The 17411-nt window shown below is 44.0% G+C and overlaps 1 protein-coding gene across 4 annotated transcripts in view; it reads right to left on the bottom strand.

Annotated features, from left to right (window-relative positions):
* Window positions 1-628: 628 nt before the first annotated feature.
* The window catches only part of LOC146353025 (ovostatin-like), a 71864-nt gene continuing 55081 nt past the window's right edge, over window positions 629-17411 (bottom strand). For all 4 annotated transcript variants that reach the window (XM_084835477.1, XM_084835475.1, XM_084835476.1 and 1 more), the window contains 10 exons: window positions 11443-11517; window positions 9992-10157; window positions 7914-8134; window positions 6992-7207; window positions 6749-6873; window positions 6007-6097; window positions 4048-4110; window positions 3841-3943; window positions 2764-2833; window positions 629-1251 (listed from right to left, as the gene is read on the bottom strand). In XM_084835477.1, the coding sequence (XP_084691603.1) occupies window positions 2781-2833; window positions 3841-3943; window positions 4048-4110; window positions 6007-6097; window positions 6749-6873; window positions 6992-7207; window positions 7914-8134; window positions 9992-10157; window positions 11443-11517 (1113 nt within the window). In that variant the 3' untranslated portion in view covers window positions 629-1251; window positions 2764-2780. The remainder of the gene's footprint in view (window positions 1252-2763; window positions 2834-3840; window positions 3944-4047; window positions 4111-6006; window positions 6098-6748; window positions 6874-6991; window positions 7208-7913; window positions 8135-9991; window positions 10158-11442; window positions 11518-17411) is intronic.

Raw genomic sequence — 17411 nt, 5'->3', positions numbered from 1 at the left:
ATATCCCCATTCCAGAGGTAAACCAGGGCTTCAACATAATCATCACTGAGGAGACAGGAAATCCCAGAAAGCTGTCAGAAAACCACCCAGATCGATCAACTGCCAGAGGTGGACTATCTTAATCAGTTCCCCACCTCTGCAGAGGCTTTCAGTCCCAGTAAGTTTAAACCCTAGCAGGTAGTGATCTGTTCATGACAATGGAGCTATAGGAAGTTCCTCTGCCCTCATGGAGTGCTCTATCCACAGATTAAGGGCCTACACAAGAAAGCAAAGTGAATTTAACCCTCTTTAGAAGTTTCAACATACTAGGCCATTCCATTTCATATGGTCACTCTACTCAAGCAAAACATTTCAGGGGAGGAAAGAGCATGAGTGAAGTTGCTGGACTGGAAATCACTGACAGATTTGACACTATTTATTTGCTTTGGTTTGAATTGGGAGTTTGGTTGGTTCATTTAGAACTTATAGTAAATATATCGCAGCTGTGGTGTCAGGCAAATTGAACACCATCCTGCAAGGGCTGGATGGGCATCTGTGTAATAACCCCACCCCCCACCCCCAGAAAAAGAAGGAACTACTGGACACTGCCAGAACATATGTTTAAAAGAAGCACCACCAGCCATTAGCTGAATTAGACAATCCCTTATTAAAGAAACATTCCTACAGACATGACACAAAACTTTGGTTATTGGTTATGGTAATCTGTTGCACTATTTGCTCCTATGGATGGGCATTTTCTATGTCAAATTTTTGTTTTGCACTTATCTTTTAATTTTATGATGTGTGTTACATTCATGATGATTAGGTTGATTTTAACTTGTGAGTTGCTTTTGGGTTTGCCTTCAGGTAAGGAAAAACAAGACATACATTATTAAATAAATACATATAAGCGCTCACCATGTACAAAAAATAGCTGTATGCTTTTCAGTATAGATAACAAAGAACGCTTTTCATCTCTGTCCCACTAACTTGACTGACTAATCCAGCTCAGCCAGCATTTAAGTTCTTGGAGTATCAAACTGTAATGAAAGCTACAACAACAAAAGAGATCCATCCAAATGGCTGTAGAAACCAGATAATGTTTTATTCTGTAAATGAGGCATTTAAAATATTGATCAGGAACTTAGAAAAATATCTGCTAGATGCCAGCCAAAACATAACACATGGTCCTCCATCTTTTTAGTACAATCGCTGGAATTGTGATTTTCTTTTCCACATCATGGCTGGGGACATAGCTCCTGATCTTCCTTGCTGAAATAAATATTCTCATTTTAAAGAAAGAACAGAAAAGCATAAATAAGCTAAAATGTGATTTTGGGGCTCATCTGAGTCAGCATGTTGAACAACCTGGACTTTTTTGTTCTGCCCCCCATAGGGAAGAGGAGCACCACTGGCCATTGTGGTGGCACACCACTTTCAGCAAAAGAACCAGGGGCACAGCAATAGCAGGAAAAATGCAGCAGGCAAAGCTAATAATGCGCAATTGTGATGAAATGAATAAATAAAATGGTGTTTCGGTTATCTTTCTCTGTGAAAATTGTTCAACAGTTAAACAGATACAAAAGCAGGGCTGAGCCAATATTTACTTAATTTTAAGGGGGAAGGGTATCATATGTCATAGTGCGGAAAGGGATGGAAAAACAGGCAGCACTTTCATATTTCCTTGTTTAAGTTTGTTTCCATTGTGTTTGGATTTATTATAGTCCAGCCAGCGTCTGTGACTGGGTGGGCTAAAATTTCAGCCAACGTTAGCGACCACCCTATATGCAGTCTAGATGCAACCTAGCCATGGTTACATCCAGATTGGACTAGTCTACATGAGGCTACCTCTGAAGAGTCTCCAGAAACATTTGTTGATCCATAATGTGGCAGCAAGAGTGTTAATTGAGGGGATAATGTTATTGGAGCATAGCAGCATATTACACCCATTTTACAACAGCTGGCACTGGTTACCAATATGTTTCTGGCTGCAATTCAAAGTGGAAGTGATGACCTGTAAAGCCTCAGGTCCAGGTACCTGAAGGACCACATCCTGTTGTACTATCTTTCTCCCGACTCCCGGCCTAAGATCTGATGGGGAGGCTCTTCTCTGTGTTCCGCTGGCAGCTGATGCGAGATTGATGTGTTGCAAGAGATACCCTTGTCTGTGACTGCACCCCAGTTGCAGGGTTCCATTTAGCACCATTGCCTTTAAACGCTCCAATGTCTGATCAAGCCAGTGTTGACTGGGCAGGCAGTTAATTAGCCTGGATGTTCTTCTCACTGTATTTTGTTTTTTCTGCTGCACAGTCTGTGTGTAGTTGTTTTTTTTAATTATTATATAATTAATTGCTTTATATGCTGTGAGCTTCCTTGAGCATTATACTTTTCAGTGGAAGAGCAGGATATTTTTTTCTAAATAAATTAAATTACCTTTATTGGTGCTGAGAGAAGTTTTATTTGTCCCTCCAGTTCTTTGGAAGCACTCAAAAGCAAGAGGCAGCTCTTGACCACAGCAGAGATGCTTAGGCTGTGGCTTCATTTATGCAATTTTTGCTTTTGCTTTTCCTTGTCCCTTATCCTACCCATTTTTCTGTCCCTTATACCAGGGAAGGGCAAAAAGTAGATCTCCGGATGTTTTGGCCTTCAACTCCCAGCTTTCCAGACCATTGGCCATGTTGGCGGGGGGTTCTGGGAGTTGAAGTTTGAAACATCTGGAGATCTACCTTCTGCCCACCCCACCTTACATCTGCTACTTAGGTAGCATCCCTTGCTTTCTCTTACCACTCTCTTTGTTGGTTTCATTCTGAAGCTTGCTGGCATGGTGTGTTATATTCAGCAAGGGCAAACTCATCTGGTAGGGGGAGAAGAAAGACAGGTCACACAAGGATAAATCAGGTACTGCATAGATCCCATTACCCTTTCCAGGTATTCAGGAAAAAGAGAGCTGGCTTTAATTTTAGGAGAGGCAATTAAAATGTCTTTGGAATACAAACATAAGATACTCATATCCATGGAATTCTAGGGAATCTTTGGATCACTAACTGAACAGAAAAACCTGCCCATTACCTGCTCCAGTGTCTTTAAGAGCAGAAATATCAGACAAAGCTTTTCACAGCATGCTAGAATCTGCAGATAAAACTGCTGTTAAGACACAATAGCAGGGAGCTGTAAAAAAAAGGCTGGCAACCCTAGCAAAGTTAGAGGTGGCTTCTGGGGACCACAGGGAATAGGATGGACATACATGCCAGCATTATGAAGTGGCTAAGAGTTTGAACTGTGAGCATTAAGTCTTTACTTCAACTCTTGCCTCAGGTCATAACGTTGTTATTAGGTAGCCTTAGGCCAGCTACAACCACTCAGCTTCAAATCTGCCATATGCAATGTGGGAATCATACTGGCCTTCCTTACTTGCCAGGTCTAAGATTACAGACATGCTGTATATGGAACACTTGAAATGCACTATATAAATGCCAAGTACTATTAAAGTAATTATTTTTAACCATTTATTGGAAAGAAACCCATTCACTAATCAGCAGAGCACTATTGCTAGGACAGACACTGAGGTAGAGAGGCTATCTGGTGAGAAATCCACAACCCCCAGCTTCACTACAACTGGTACAAACGTGAGTTTTCTTCTTTTAAAAAGAAAATTGCAAGTGAAAAAATACTCATAGCTACCAAGGGTAAGAAGGAGCCAGTAAGTAAGAGAGAGAAAGGAGTTCCCCACCTGTTAGCACAAATGAAATGGAGAAAGCATTTCTTCAGCTGATTCATACCAACCTCCTCTTGTTCAAAGAACTGGTTGCCGTTAACTTATTCTATATAAAACTCTTATTCAGTGACTACTAGACCTCTTACCTGTTTCATAATAATCGTAGATATTAACTTGAGCTGGTTTGCTATTGGACACAGGATGGGCTTGTTCTAAAGTTAATGCAAAAGAAACTGGCTTTGCCGATACCTGAGCATAGGAAGAGAGAAGGTATCAGAGAGAGCTTCTTTTGAGAGTGTTTACAGTTGCACCTTTACAATAAAACTACAAAAGCTTTCTTCTGAAAAACTTACATCTGACAGATAGAAGAAGACATGGTCATTCCTGGTTTCCACGCGCATCACCTGATCCTGGAGCTGTACGAGAAGAAAAGCAAGGAGGAAGTTTCTTACTTACAGGAAAGAGGGCACATCATGCAAATGACATCAAAGTGAAAAAAATAGTTTCATGTAAAACTGTGGCAAATAAAGATTTCTTTTTCTTTTTTTGCAGAGCTTCTAGCTGTTTGAAACATTACTGATGCTGAAAAGCTCATCCTTTTGGGGGTCCTACCATGCACAACTCTCAAAGCTTCTTACTGCATGCCTCTGCCCCAACAGTCACAGCTTCCGACACCAGTGCTGGACTTCACTGGGGCTGCTGGGATGCAGACACTACACATTTGGGTAACGTGTAGATGTTAACACTCCCATGTGGAAACAAAAAAGCTTTTCCATGCTGCTCACAAGCAAGAGTGGTAACAAACTTTGAAATGGCCATCAGATTCAGAAAAGATTAATTGTAAATCGTGTGTGTGTGTGTGTGTGTGTGTGTGTGTGTAGGGGTCATTTGGACTTTTACCCCAACTGAAATCCCTTTTGAAGTTCCAGGTTCTGATTGATGCAAGGGTAGTTCCAGGATGACTGCAGGGGACCCACCGCAACTCGAGGTCTTTTCAGAATTAGCATACAAGATAGCCCTTGCACAGCCTGAAGGTATCTCCAAGTTGTGCTGTTTCTCAGCTTCCCAGAGGTATATGGTTGGCCACTGTCAGAAACAGGATGGTGGACTAGACAGGCCTTGGATCAAATCCATCAGGGCTCTTGGAGTTATAGTATCAGAGGCAGTGAACCCATGTACACCAGTTGCTGGGGAACATGGGCAGGAGGGTGCTATTGCACTCGTCTCCTGCCTGTGGGTTCCTGGTTGACAGCTGGTTGGTCATTGGTTGGTTGGTTGTGTGAACAGAAAGTTGGACTAGATGAACCTTTGGTCTGACCCAGCATGGCTCTTCTTATGTTCTTATGATTGTATAGTCCAGAGTTTTAGTGAAATGGAATCCATGTATTCATTCCACACTTTGCCAAAAAGGTTTTGGAGTGGAACCAAGCAGCTTCGCTCTTCTGTTGTACAAATAGGAAGCAGAATGGCACACATTTATAGCAACCATCTTTGCATCTTCTGCCTGTCATGTTATATTGGCCCCAGGCCTGTAACCAAGTCACCTGTAGTGTTAGTGGGGCCTAGAGTTCCATAATGCTTTGCTTAGGTTCATTATTAGTGCAGTTCCCTTGCTAGTGGGCCTCTGAGCATGTGAGATGAGTCAAAGGTCGATAGCGGCCTCAGCACATTCCATACTAACGAGTTAGAGTGTCTGATCAAGATGTGCCTGGGAAGTGAAGCTATGTTTATGCTGAGCTGCAGGTGTCTGTGCTGGGAAAGCTTCCTTCTGACCAAGCACTGCTAGTCTATGCTGGGAATGAATGCTAATTAACACTTGATGCTGCCATGCTGCCTTACTGCTGTATGGTATAAAATGCATTTTACCCCATGGCTCTGGGTTCAGAGAAGCTGTCTGATCCAATCACTGGGTACGCCTGTGTTCGGACTGTACTCAATAAAGTATCGCCTTGTAAGTAAACCTGGATCTAATTTATCACTATCTTGGCACCTCTAAATTAAGAGTTCGAAGCCTACTGCAAGGGCAATACACATGTTAAGGATATGGATTCTAGTTCTTTCTGCTATACTTTTTAGTGCCCCTTATTTCATTCTCCTTATTTCATCACTTTTTCAGCCTTGACACTTTATCATACCAATCTTGAAATGACTAGAATCCCTCTAGATCAGAGTGGGCAACTTGTGGCCTTCCAGAAATTTGGCCTATAATTCCCATCAGCCCTCACTGTTGGTTATTTGTTACTAGGGCTAATGGGAGTTGTAGGCTCGTCCCTGCTCCAGATAGAATCATTCACTTAGTTCTGAGCTTTTACCTGCTGTAGGGATGATGGGACGGGAACACAACCAGACAGCATCTTCACATCAATGATGGCCATGTTGGATGTGTTGCGCTCTCCAGTGTAGCTTGAATCAAGAAAAACTGGGTCATTTTGTATTCTGACTGAGCCTAGTCAAAAGCAAGCTGCAAATATATCGTGAAGAGCTTTTTATATGATATACTATACACTGCCCTACATAGTTCACTAAATTTGTGAATTCCTTCTATGGCATAAGCACAAAATCCAGAAGTATGTACCAAAGTAACTCAAATTCTGCATAGCCTAATGTGCATTTTCCACCATCTTCACAATTTATTCTGTAAATTAAAAGGAAAGGGCATTATACCAGGTACTGGAAATATTCTTCAGCCCCTTCTCTCTGACTTCCAAGATCCATACATTTACAAGCACCTCTTTGCAACCATGAAAGCTAAGAATGGCTTTTATTTATAAACGAATAAATAAGACTCATAGATACTGGAGACTCATAGGTAGCTGGATTCTGCTTCCACGGAATCATAGCATACACAGAGCTCCGCCAATCCCAATCTGCTTTAGTTAGCAGCGAGCAAGTCTACTGCTTATACGTTCTACCTCATATAGACAAAATGGATTCTCGGCATGCACCAGCAATAACAGGAGCAACTTATATTGGCTTATACTGTAGTGCATGGCAAAATTATCAGCAGGGGATAATGTTGTCTACTCCCTCCCCTTAACTCATATGGGATATTACCTGGCTGTCAGGACAACATCAAATCTGGGCAGGAAGTCACCTGCACAAGAAGCATTTCTTGTCTGCACAGTCAGAGCAAACCCAGAGGCCTCTGCAGGCAAGATGATGTTGTACCTCAGGGTCGTCTGAAAGAGGGGAAAAAAATGCTTATATAGCAGAGGCAACTGTTGCATCACTGGCTGTGGGGCTGTGGCTCTAATAAGTAGCAAAGGTGTTTATTGAAGGACATGGGTTGTCATTTACCTGTGTGTAGACACATCCAGAGCCATTCACTTCCACCTTGTAGTTCCCTGGGACGTTGGGCAATGCAACTTGCTGCAGCAGAATGCTGTTGCTACTATCTACTTCGAAAACCTTCTTAAAAGTTCCCCCGGCAATGATCTCAATTGTGTTTTTAGCGTCTTTTGTGAAGGTGAGGACCCCATACTGAGATAAAGCTTGGAGAGCCACAGGAGTGTCCTGGAGAGCACAGTACAACGCTGGGTTAGAAAACAATGCTGGCCTTCTCACTTGTCACGCTTGTAGCCCACTCTTCCCTCACGAAACCCAGGGTGATGTGCATGGGGGTTACTGAGTTGTTTTCTGACAACCTCCCTCTTGTGTTCCATTGCCTGTATTTCCCCTGCCACCGGACGTTCAGTGAGCACCCTGGGGAAGGCATTTTCAGTGGTGGTGCCACAGCTTTGGAATGCTCCCTCCAGAGAAAGTCCCCCGGCATCCATTCCAATACCCTTTTTTCAGTGCCAGGTGAAAACCTTTTCATTTCCCTTACTTTTAATTTTTAAAACACTTCTCTTATGCTTTATTTGGATGCTGCTTTACAGAGTTGCTGTTTTTAACTTATTTTAATTTATTAGCTATTTTATGGCATTTTAAATATTTGATTGTATGCAACCCTGACAATATGCTTCAAGGGTGTGTTCAATCTTAATAAATATGTTATTTGAGGCTTTTTAGCATAGAAAGAGAGTCAGTTTAAGGGGGACACAACAGAAGGAGATTTATAAAATTATGCACAGTGTAAAGAAAGTGGACAGAGAGACATTTTCCTTCATCTCTCATAATACCAAAATGTATGGTCATCCTATGCAATTAGTTGGCAGGAGATTCAGGACAAACAAAAGTAGTGATTCTGCACACAACACATTATTAATGTATACGTCACCTGGGTGGAGGAGAAGCCTCCATTGGAATTCTGCTGCCTGACAATCCACTGTGCGATTTGTGAGGCAAATGTCAGGTCCTCCTGGGATAGGTCTCCTTGGCCAAGGAAAGCCAACAGTACATAGGCTGTAATCTGAATCTCAGCAGATGGGGCACGAGCATAGAAAGATGGGAAGTTTTCTGCTGGAGGCCTCTTTTCCCTTTCCCAGTGCACCAAGCTTCCTGAGAATGGAGAAGAGACTATTAAACAGTCTCTAGACAAATGGCCTAGAGGTAATTGCACATACATCCAGATCTAGCTTCCTGTCTTTCATCTAGACCAGTTGTAGCCGGTGTGTCCCACAAGTTGAGTACAATGTATAAGAAAGAGCCACACACAAACACTGCCTTGAAATAATTTTCCTTCTAATTTACTGAGGCAAGGTAGAATCCAACTAGATTTCCTCTACTGACAGAAAGCTTCCATCAGCAGAATGGAGGGCTGGGGGCAATTTCCAGCAATTTCCCCTCCTCCCTGCAGCCCCCCCAAATCTGATCCACAGAGGGGCCACAGAGGGTTGCAGGGAAGAGGGAAAATTGCTGGAAATGGCTGTCCTCCCCATTCTGTGGATGGAAGCCTCCTGTTGATGGAAGGAATCTAGTTGGATTCTCCCAACAGTTCTGGAGATGCAGGCAGGTGTACTGATTTTTTGCCACAGCTATGCCCACAGGCTCTACTGTTCATGTCTAGGTTTGCCATAAACTCCTTTTACTTGTGGCACTCAAACTGCAAGTTGGCATCTATGATCTAGGTTTATGGGCCTGAAAGGTCTGTCTGGATCAGTCAGGTTTCTGAAACAAAAAGCGTAAAATATATCCCATTTTCATTACAGGTTTGAGACAGAACTTGAAAAACAGATTGGATGTAACTGCAGGTGAAAAATCCAAACCAAGTAATATAATCTCCTTAATACGCAGTATTGAAGCACAATTTGAGAACGTGTTCTTTCTAGGCATGGTCAGAACCCTGTCCTAAGATATATGTTTACTGTAAGACTACTAAATTTTAATGAAAGATATATAATTAAAATGTTCTGGTCTGACTTATCATTTAGAATCTACATAATTAAGAAAAGGAAGCCATCTGGAAGCATTCTTAATGTTTTCTTTTACATGTTTTCTTTAATTTGCAAAGAGATTGGATCAGAAACTAAGATCCCCTACGTTTTGTCAAATCATGCAGGAGTAGTTTATTTAGTACATTTATACCACAATTTTCTTGCATTATGGAACTCAAGGTGGCATATATGGGGTTCCCAGGTAGTCTCCCATCCAAGCGCTGACCTAAACCTGTTCACTTCAGCAAGGTGGCTGCATCATGTGCCCGCACACTATGCTGTAACTGCAGGTGTTCACCCAAGAGCTAGAAGTGTGGTGGAGGCAGGGACATAAACACAAGCCCTGCCTTTAACATCCCCACACATCCAGCTCTTCTTCAGACCATTGCACATTTAGTGCTAAGGTCTGAAGGGAAGTTGAAGTACATGCAGCTGAATGTGCTTCCAAACCTCCCTGCAATCGGGAACCCTGCAATAGCAGCTTTGGCATGTAGCGAAGGTAGCTCTCTCCTTAGTAACCTCACCTAGTGGACATACTGGAGTGTGTCCAGTGCTGCTGCACTGGTTTTAGCACCCAATGAACATAGGAGGTGTCCAGATAGCACTCTAGCATGTAAGACAATAATCAGGCCCTTGACCTGCCCCCAGGGTGGGGGAAGTGGAAAGTGGTACCTATGATTTAGATTCTCTCTCCATATACATATCTTCAGATGTGGCTGGGAGGAGCCTGAATGAAATTCTTACTTGGTTCCAAGCAGGGGTGGACTATCTCTAAGCTGGGTCCGAGACAGGCAGTGACTTGGCATGCACCATCTTGGCCCAGGTAGCTATACCTGCACTTGGGCTTTGGGGAGTTAAAAGTTAATTTACAAGGTTAGCTTATTGAAGATCTTTTGAGTTATCAACAAGGTATGGCTCTTATTTAAACACAAACAATGGTGTCATACCTCTTTATTCCTTGGTCTAAGGGCTGACCACTTACCAGTTTTGGTAGCAGATTTTATCAAGGCATCCAAGATAGGTTTCTGTTTTTCCACTTCACCAGCTAAGCCATACATATAGGCCAGGAGAGCATTTCCATAAATGTTTTCCATATCCCTGTCAGAAGCAGCATTCAAGCAGGAGAGACCATTCCGTACCACAGGATACTACAATATAAGATACATGATGTATACACACTATATAATTATATAAAGACATACACTGACTAACTTACAGGGGTATCAAAATTGTTAAGATACAGGCACATGAGAAAAAGACCTAAAATTTGGTGCAATTGCTAGAAAGCTCTGAAAACAGTGCATTTGTACATCACTCCCTCAGAAGGAGGGAACCGATGTATGACAAAATGGTTGAGCTATACACATAGGCCAAGAACCCTTAATTACTGAAGAAGTTTTTTTAAAGGCATTTGGAAGTGTTCCCTTAGAAATAGGGACAAGAAATGGAGATGCAAATGGTTAAATTACTTGCAGACCACCTACAAAGCTGAACTTCGGTACATACACAGACTAAGGGCTTCTCTACATTAGGTTTTTTATCCCACAACTTTACTGGGGCTTCTGGTTCCAGATTCTTTGCAGGAATGAGATTGGCTCCTTTACACACACTTCCTGTTGTTGTTTTTTTTTCCAGAGGTTGGCTTTACCTGCAAGTTCTATATGTTTCATTATACAGCCAGTAGATGGCATGGTTATTATAGCGCCACTTCCAACCACTTCTTTTTATTACCTCATTATTTCTGTTTCAAATAAAGTTGCAGAAATCATCGGAAAGCATGGGAGAGGCACTGGAAGTTGACATGTAAAGGACCCGCAAACTTCCATGAATAACAATAACCAATCTAAATCACAGGATAAAAGTCCCCATGTAGAGACACCCTAAGACTCATGGATTGCTAGAAAAGTCTGAAGATAGGACATTTTTGAGGCAAGCATTCCAGCAAAGACAAGCCAAACCGGAGAGATGCCAATGAAGCTCATGGGGTTGAGCCAGGAAATATGATTTGGGGGTTAATAATGCTCACATCAAAGAAGATGTGAGCAATACCAGTCTCTGGCTCAGGTTAAAATAAAAACTGAAGAATAATTAACTACCCCTCCCTCGGTCCTACCTAGCCCTCCCCCTTCCTGCTTCCCTTTAAATCTAACTTACTGGCTGGTATGGGGCAGTGGTGGCAAGGGCAGGAGCAGCACTCACTATTTACATATTATGAAAGCCTAATTCAGATAATAGAGCTGAGCCCAAGAGAAAGGGTTCATTATATCTCCCTGGAATTGGGTAGTGGGATTCAACACCCATTTGATGCTCAGATCAGATCCCAGGACTTGGGGCATAACTTAACATTATGAAATTTCCAGTGCAGGCACAGAATTTGCAGTGTTTTAGAGGCGCTGCCAGTGAGAACTAACTAGAGTCACAGTAAATACATACCGAGTTGGGAAGTCCACTCTCCAACAGAGATGCAGTGACGTAAGCTGTTATTAGAACTGTATAATTTGTTCCATCCTGTTTGCAAAGAAAATCCAGTTCAGACAACAGGGATGCAAGAACACACATTCCTCATCCCTGAGAAATTATGCTCAGCTTATTTTTTTGATTCAAACCTCTAAAATAAAAATATTACTGAAGCAACTCCTCCCCCCACATACCTATACACACAATTCATTTGGATTTCATTTCAGATGAAATTCAGTGACAACAACTCACTCATTTTCACAAATTAAAAAAAATGACACACTTTGTATACATCCTGGGAGAGAGAATAAGATAAGACTCCTATCCCCAACTCTTTCCTTCTAATGCACTAGAAAGAATCCAGCATCTCAAGCCAGCACCAGGTAACCAGGATCCCTTTCCCAATAAGGAAGGAAGTTGCCGGACTGTGTCCTGCATGATGGTATGGTGGACCAGACTCTCATGGGTGAAGGTTGTTTCAGAATGTTTTGATTAAAATGAGCATGCAATAGGTCAGCTGGGAATGATCCACCCTCCTCACGTATCCCCCAATTCAACCCACTTTCCTCAAAAGCTTTTAGCTTTTTCCAAGTGCCCTTCGATGCCTCCAGTTAGAGAGAGAGAGAGAGAGAGAGAGAGAGGCATTTCTATTTCACTTACTTTTAGTACCATGTGTAAATGGTTTTAAAATATTATGCTTTGAGACCATGAAGAGGCAGTTCTAAGTATTATGTGAAAAGCTTGACAAATTCCTTTGAAATGAGAAATCTGTGAACAGCACAGAGCAGCAAGGATCCTTTGTGGGTTTTCAGTTACAGTTCTGGTGTAATTGTGAAACCCCACAATAAATACACTGAATTTAGCTGTTGTGGTCTTAGATTGAAAATATTATCAGAACAGCAAATTGTTTATAATGTTTTAAATGGAGTTTCAGTATTTTCCAAACCATCTTGGAATCAACACTGGAAAGTAAATACATATTCAACCAGCAATCCTCTATGCACTTACTTGGGAGTTGAAGTCAGTGGGACTTACCTCTGAATTGTCATGCACAGGCCTGCACTGTTTATAACAGCATGAATCCGGCTTGCAATCTTCAGATAAAACAGCACGTCCCTCAACAGGGAATGAGCCCTTAGCACAGAAGTGGAGATCCTGTGGCCCTCCAGATGTTCTCAGATTAGAACCCCCATTGTTCCTGACCATTGGACATGCCTGCTGTGGCTGATGGGAGTTGGAGTCCAACAGCATCTGGAGGGCCACAGCTTCCCCACCCCCACCCCTGCCCTAGCACACAAGCATAATTTCTGTGCCTACATTATGGCCTGCTGCTGCTATCAGCAGGTAAAGAGGGATAAGCACTTGTGAGGTGGCGTCATCAAGTACCATAATTAGGGAAAAAGAAAATACAGGATTTTGCCAGAGCCACAGATTCCTTTAAGGGGGCTGCAAATCAAATCTCTAGTTTGAGGGTGCTCTTGGATCCAGCACTGTCACTCAAGGCACAGGTGGACTCAGTGGCACGGAGCACCTTTTATCAGCTTAGGCTGATACACTAATTACGTCCTTATCTGGACAGAGCTGGCCTAGCTACAGTTATCTATGCTCTGGGCCCAATCTACATGGCCAATTTAGTGCAGAGCGAGAGCACATCGGGGTCGTTTGTGACAGATGACGTAGTCGCCAGCCCGCAACCCTGCAGCTTCCCTCTGGAAAGGGCGCATTTTTGGAAAGTCGTTTTAGTCCATGGTTTTCCTTAAATGTGGCTCTGGAGTGGTTCCACTGCAGTGTGCCTGGACCCCTGCGTTACATCCTGGGCATGGTGTTTCTGTGACCTGGCAGTGATTTGGTCAAGGGGTGGGGCCGCCCAGGCACCGCCCAGGCACCGCCCAGGCACCGTCGTCTCCTACTTAGCAGTACTGTCTCATTCATTCAGAACAGCGGAGTCGCTTGCTTTCCCCATTGGCAATAGTAGCCTGTTTCCCCTGTGTGTGTGATTCTCCTGCGCGTGTGCACGCATGCACATTCCCCGCCAAAAGAAGAGTGTGGGGCTGAGCCTGAGAGCAGCAGCAGCAGCAGCAGCAGGCGCCCTCTCTGAGGGTTCCCGTTAACCTCTCCAGAAGGAAGCTGGACGTGGCTGGCTCAGCGCTGCCTCTCTGCCTGTGCATATTCATAACAAAGCAAGGAGGCTTGGGCAGCTGCCAAGCAGAGGCAGCAGCTGCCACCGCCAGCTCCAGAGCACTAGCAGAGGGAGGCAGCTCCAGCCCTTTCCCTCTGTGAAGGATCCAGCAAGGCGGTGGGCTGAGCTTCCGCCTGGGCAGGTGCCTCCCACCCGCCTGCCCACCCATCTGTCTGCCCCGGGCTTCAATATTGCTGCTGCACAGTGGATGTGAGGGGAGAGGTGTGGCGTAAACTGCTGGACATCACTCATCTCTTCCATTACATTTCCCTGAGCAGGGGAGAATAGAGAGGGGCAGGGAACAGGCTTCTCTGAATCACTGAGCAGCGTCTCTGCGGGCGATGACGGTCACTTCAACTGGCAGGACTCCACCCAACCCCAAAGTAAGGTGGTTTGAAGTGCTCTTGTGTGACCTATGTGACCTTACTCCACTTTTCTTGCTTCGTGTGACATTGACAGACCAAAGCCGATTTCATGAAAATCCAAGATAAAACCAGAAAGGCTTATGAATGTGTTTCCGTGTGGATTGGGCCCAGTTATCCTCTCATCTGCATTACTGCAATACATGGGGCTGCCTATGAAAACAGTCCAGAAACTTCAGCTGGTCCAAAACAGGGCAGCGAGACTATTAACAGGACTGGCCAACATGATCATATTATTCCAGTACTTTTCCCGCTGCACTGGCTGCCAGTCCATTTCCGGGCCTGATTCAGAGTGCAGGTATTAACATTCAAAGCCCTAAACGCCTTGGGGTCAGGTTACCTGAAGTATCATCTCCTCCCATATGTACCTGCCCAGACCCTAAGATCATTTTCATTGGCCCTTCTCCGGGAGCCCCTGCCAAAGCAGGTGAGGTAGGTGGCTACCAAGAAGAGAGCCTTTTCTGATGTGGCACCCCGGTTGTGGAATGAGCTTCCCAGAGAGGCTTGCCCGGCACCTACATTGTGCTCTTTCTGGTCACAGAATCATAGAATAGTAGGGTTGGAAGGGGCCTATAAGACCATCGAGTCCAACCCCCTGCTCAGTGCAGGAATCCAAGTCAGAGCATCCCTGACAGACAGCTGTCCAGCCTCATCTTGAATGAATCATAGAATCATAGACTCATAGAATAGTAGGGTTGGAAGGGGCCTATAAGACCATCGAGTCCAACCCCCTGCTCAGTGCAGGAATCCAAGTCAGAGCATCCCTGACAGATGGCTGTCCAGCCTCGTCTTGAACGCCTCCAGTGTGGGAGAGCCCACCACCTCCTTAGGTCATTGGTTCCATTGTCATATTGCTCTAACAGTCAGGAAGTTTTTCCTGATGTTCAGCCGGAATCTGGCTTCCTGTAACTGGTGCCCATTATTCCCTGTCCTGCATTCTGGGATGATCAAGAAGAGATCCTGGCCTTCCACTCTGTGACAACCTTTCAAGTACTTAAAGAGCGCTATCATATCTCCCCTCAGTCTTCTCTTCTCTTCTCAATGCTAAACATGCCCAGTTCTTTCAGTCTCTCTTCATAGGGCTTTGTTTCCAGTCCCCTGATCATCTTTGTTGCCCTCCTCTGAACCCTCTCCAGTTTGTCTGCATCCTTCTTAAAGTGTGGTGTTCAGAACGACACAGTACTCCAGATGAGGCCTAACCAGTGCTGAGTAGAAGGGAACTAGTACTTCCCGGGATTTGGAAGCGATGCTTCTATTAATGCAGCCCAAAAGAGCATTTGCCTTTTTTGCAGCCACATCACAGTGTTGGCTCATATTCAGCTTGTAATCGACAACAATTCCACGATTCTTCTCGCTTGTCGTGTTGTTGAGCCACGTATCCCCCATCTTGTAACTGTGCATTTGGTTTCTTTTTCCTAGGGGCAGAACTTGGCATTTATCCCTATTAAATGCCATTCTGTTGTTTTCTGGCCAGCGCTCCAATCTATCCAGATCACTTTGAATTTTGTTTCTGTCTTCCAAGGTATTCGCTATCCCTCCCAATTTTGTGTCGTCTGCAAATTTTATCAGCATTCCCTGCACCTCCTCCTCCTCCAAGACATTAATAAAAATGTTGACGAGCACTGGGCCCAGGACTGAGCCCTGAAGTACCCCACTCATTACCTCTCCCCAGTTTGAGAAGGTCCCATTGATAAGCGCTCTTTGAGTCCGATTCTGTAGCCAACTGTGGATCCACCGGATCATTGTTTCATCTAGCCCACTTTGAGCTAGTTTGCTCATCAGGAGATCATGGGGCACTTTGTCGAAAGCTTTGCTGAAGTCAAGGTATATGATGTCCACAGCATTCCCACAGTCCATAAGGGAGGTTACTTAATCAAAAAATGAGATCAGATTCATCTGGCAGGACTTGTTTTTAACAAATCCGTGTTGGCTTCGAATAATCACTGCATTGTTTTCAAGGTGCTTACAGATGGATTGCTTTATCATCTGCTCCAGAATTTTCCCCGGGATTGATGTCAGACTGACTGGTCTGTAGTAACCAGGTTCCTCCTTTTTACCCTTTTTGAAGATAGGGACAACGTTAGCCCTCCTCCAGTCATCTGGCACTTCCCCCGTCCTCCATGATTTCTCAAAGAGAATAGACAGCGGTTCTGAGAGCTCTTCTGCCAGTTCCTTTATTACTCTAGGATGCAGTTCATCTGGCCCTGGAGATTTGAACTCATTCAAAGTAATGAGGTGTTCCTTGACCATATGCCTATCGATCTCCAGCTGCAATCCTGCCCCTTCAGCCTGTACTTGGCCTTTGCCAGGGGGGTCATAGACCCTCTTTTGGGAGAAGACTGAGCCAAAGTAGGAATTGAGCACCTCTGCCTTTTCTTTGTCATCTGTTATCTTTTTGCCATCCTTATTTAATAGCTGAACAACCATTTCTTTCCTCTGCTTTTTACTATGCACGTAGCTGAAGAAAGCCTTTTTGTTGTTTTTAGCATCCCTCGCTAACCTCAGCTTGTTCTCACCTTTAGCCTTCCTGACGCCATCCCTGCAATTCTGTGCTACCAGCCTGTACTCTTCCTTTGTTACTTGGCCTGCTTTCCATTTCCTATATGTGTCCTTTTTTGTTTTCAGGTCATCCCTAAGCTTTTTGTGAAGCCACAGTGGCTTCTTCTGTTGTCTTCCACCTTTTCTTCTTGTTGGAATTGTTTGTAATTGTGCCTTGAGAATTTCCTTTTTTAAAAACTCCCACCCATCTTGGACTCCTTTTCTCGTTAGCGTCGCTTGCCATGGGACCTTACTGATCATTGTTCTGAGTTTATTGAAATCAGCTTTCCTAAAATCCAGGGTACGCGTTTGACTACACTCGGCTTTTGCTTCCCTTAGAACCAAGAACTCAAGTACAACATGGTCGCTTTCCCCCAGAGTTCCTGTAACTGCTACTTTATCCACTAAGTCATCTCTGTTGGTTAGGATCAAGTCAAGGATAGCCAATCCTCTAGTTCCTTCCTCTACTTTCTGTAGGAGGAAGTTATCCGCCACACAAGTCAGGAATTTCCTGGAGGGGCCATGTTTTGCAGAATTTGTCTCCCAACAAATATTGGGGAAATTGAAGTCCCCCATTACTACTACATCATGCTTCCTTAAAACATTGGCTATTTGCTTTTCAAAAGTTTCATCCTCGTCTTCTCCTTGATTGGGTGGCCGGTAGTAGACTCCGACCACCAGGTTCCTTTTATTCTTTGCTCCATTTATTTTGATCCAGATGCTCTCGATGGGGCTACCAAGCTCCTCCTCCGGTATTTCTGTGCAGAGATATGTATTTTTCACATACAGTGCAACCTCACCTCCCT

The sequence above is a fragment of the Heloderma suspectum genome, chromosome 2 (genome assembly GCF_057233095.1).
Source record: "Heloderma suspectum isolate Gila_16-S chromosome 2, 16-S_ref, whole genome shotgun sequence".
Taxonomy (NCBI): domain Eukaryota; kingdom Metazoa; phylum Chordata; class Lepidosauria; order Squamata; family Helodermatidae; genus Heloderma; species Heloderma suspectum.
The sequence above is the reverse complement of the archived record's forward strand: the minus strand, read 5'-3'. Positions and strand labels throughout refer to the sequence as shown.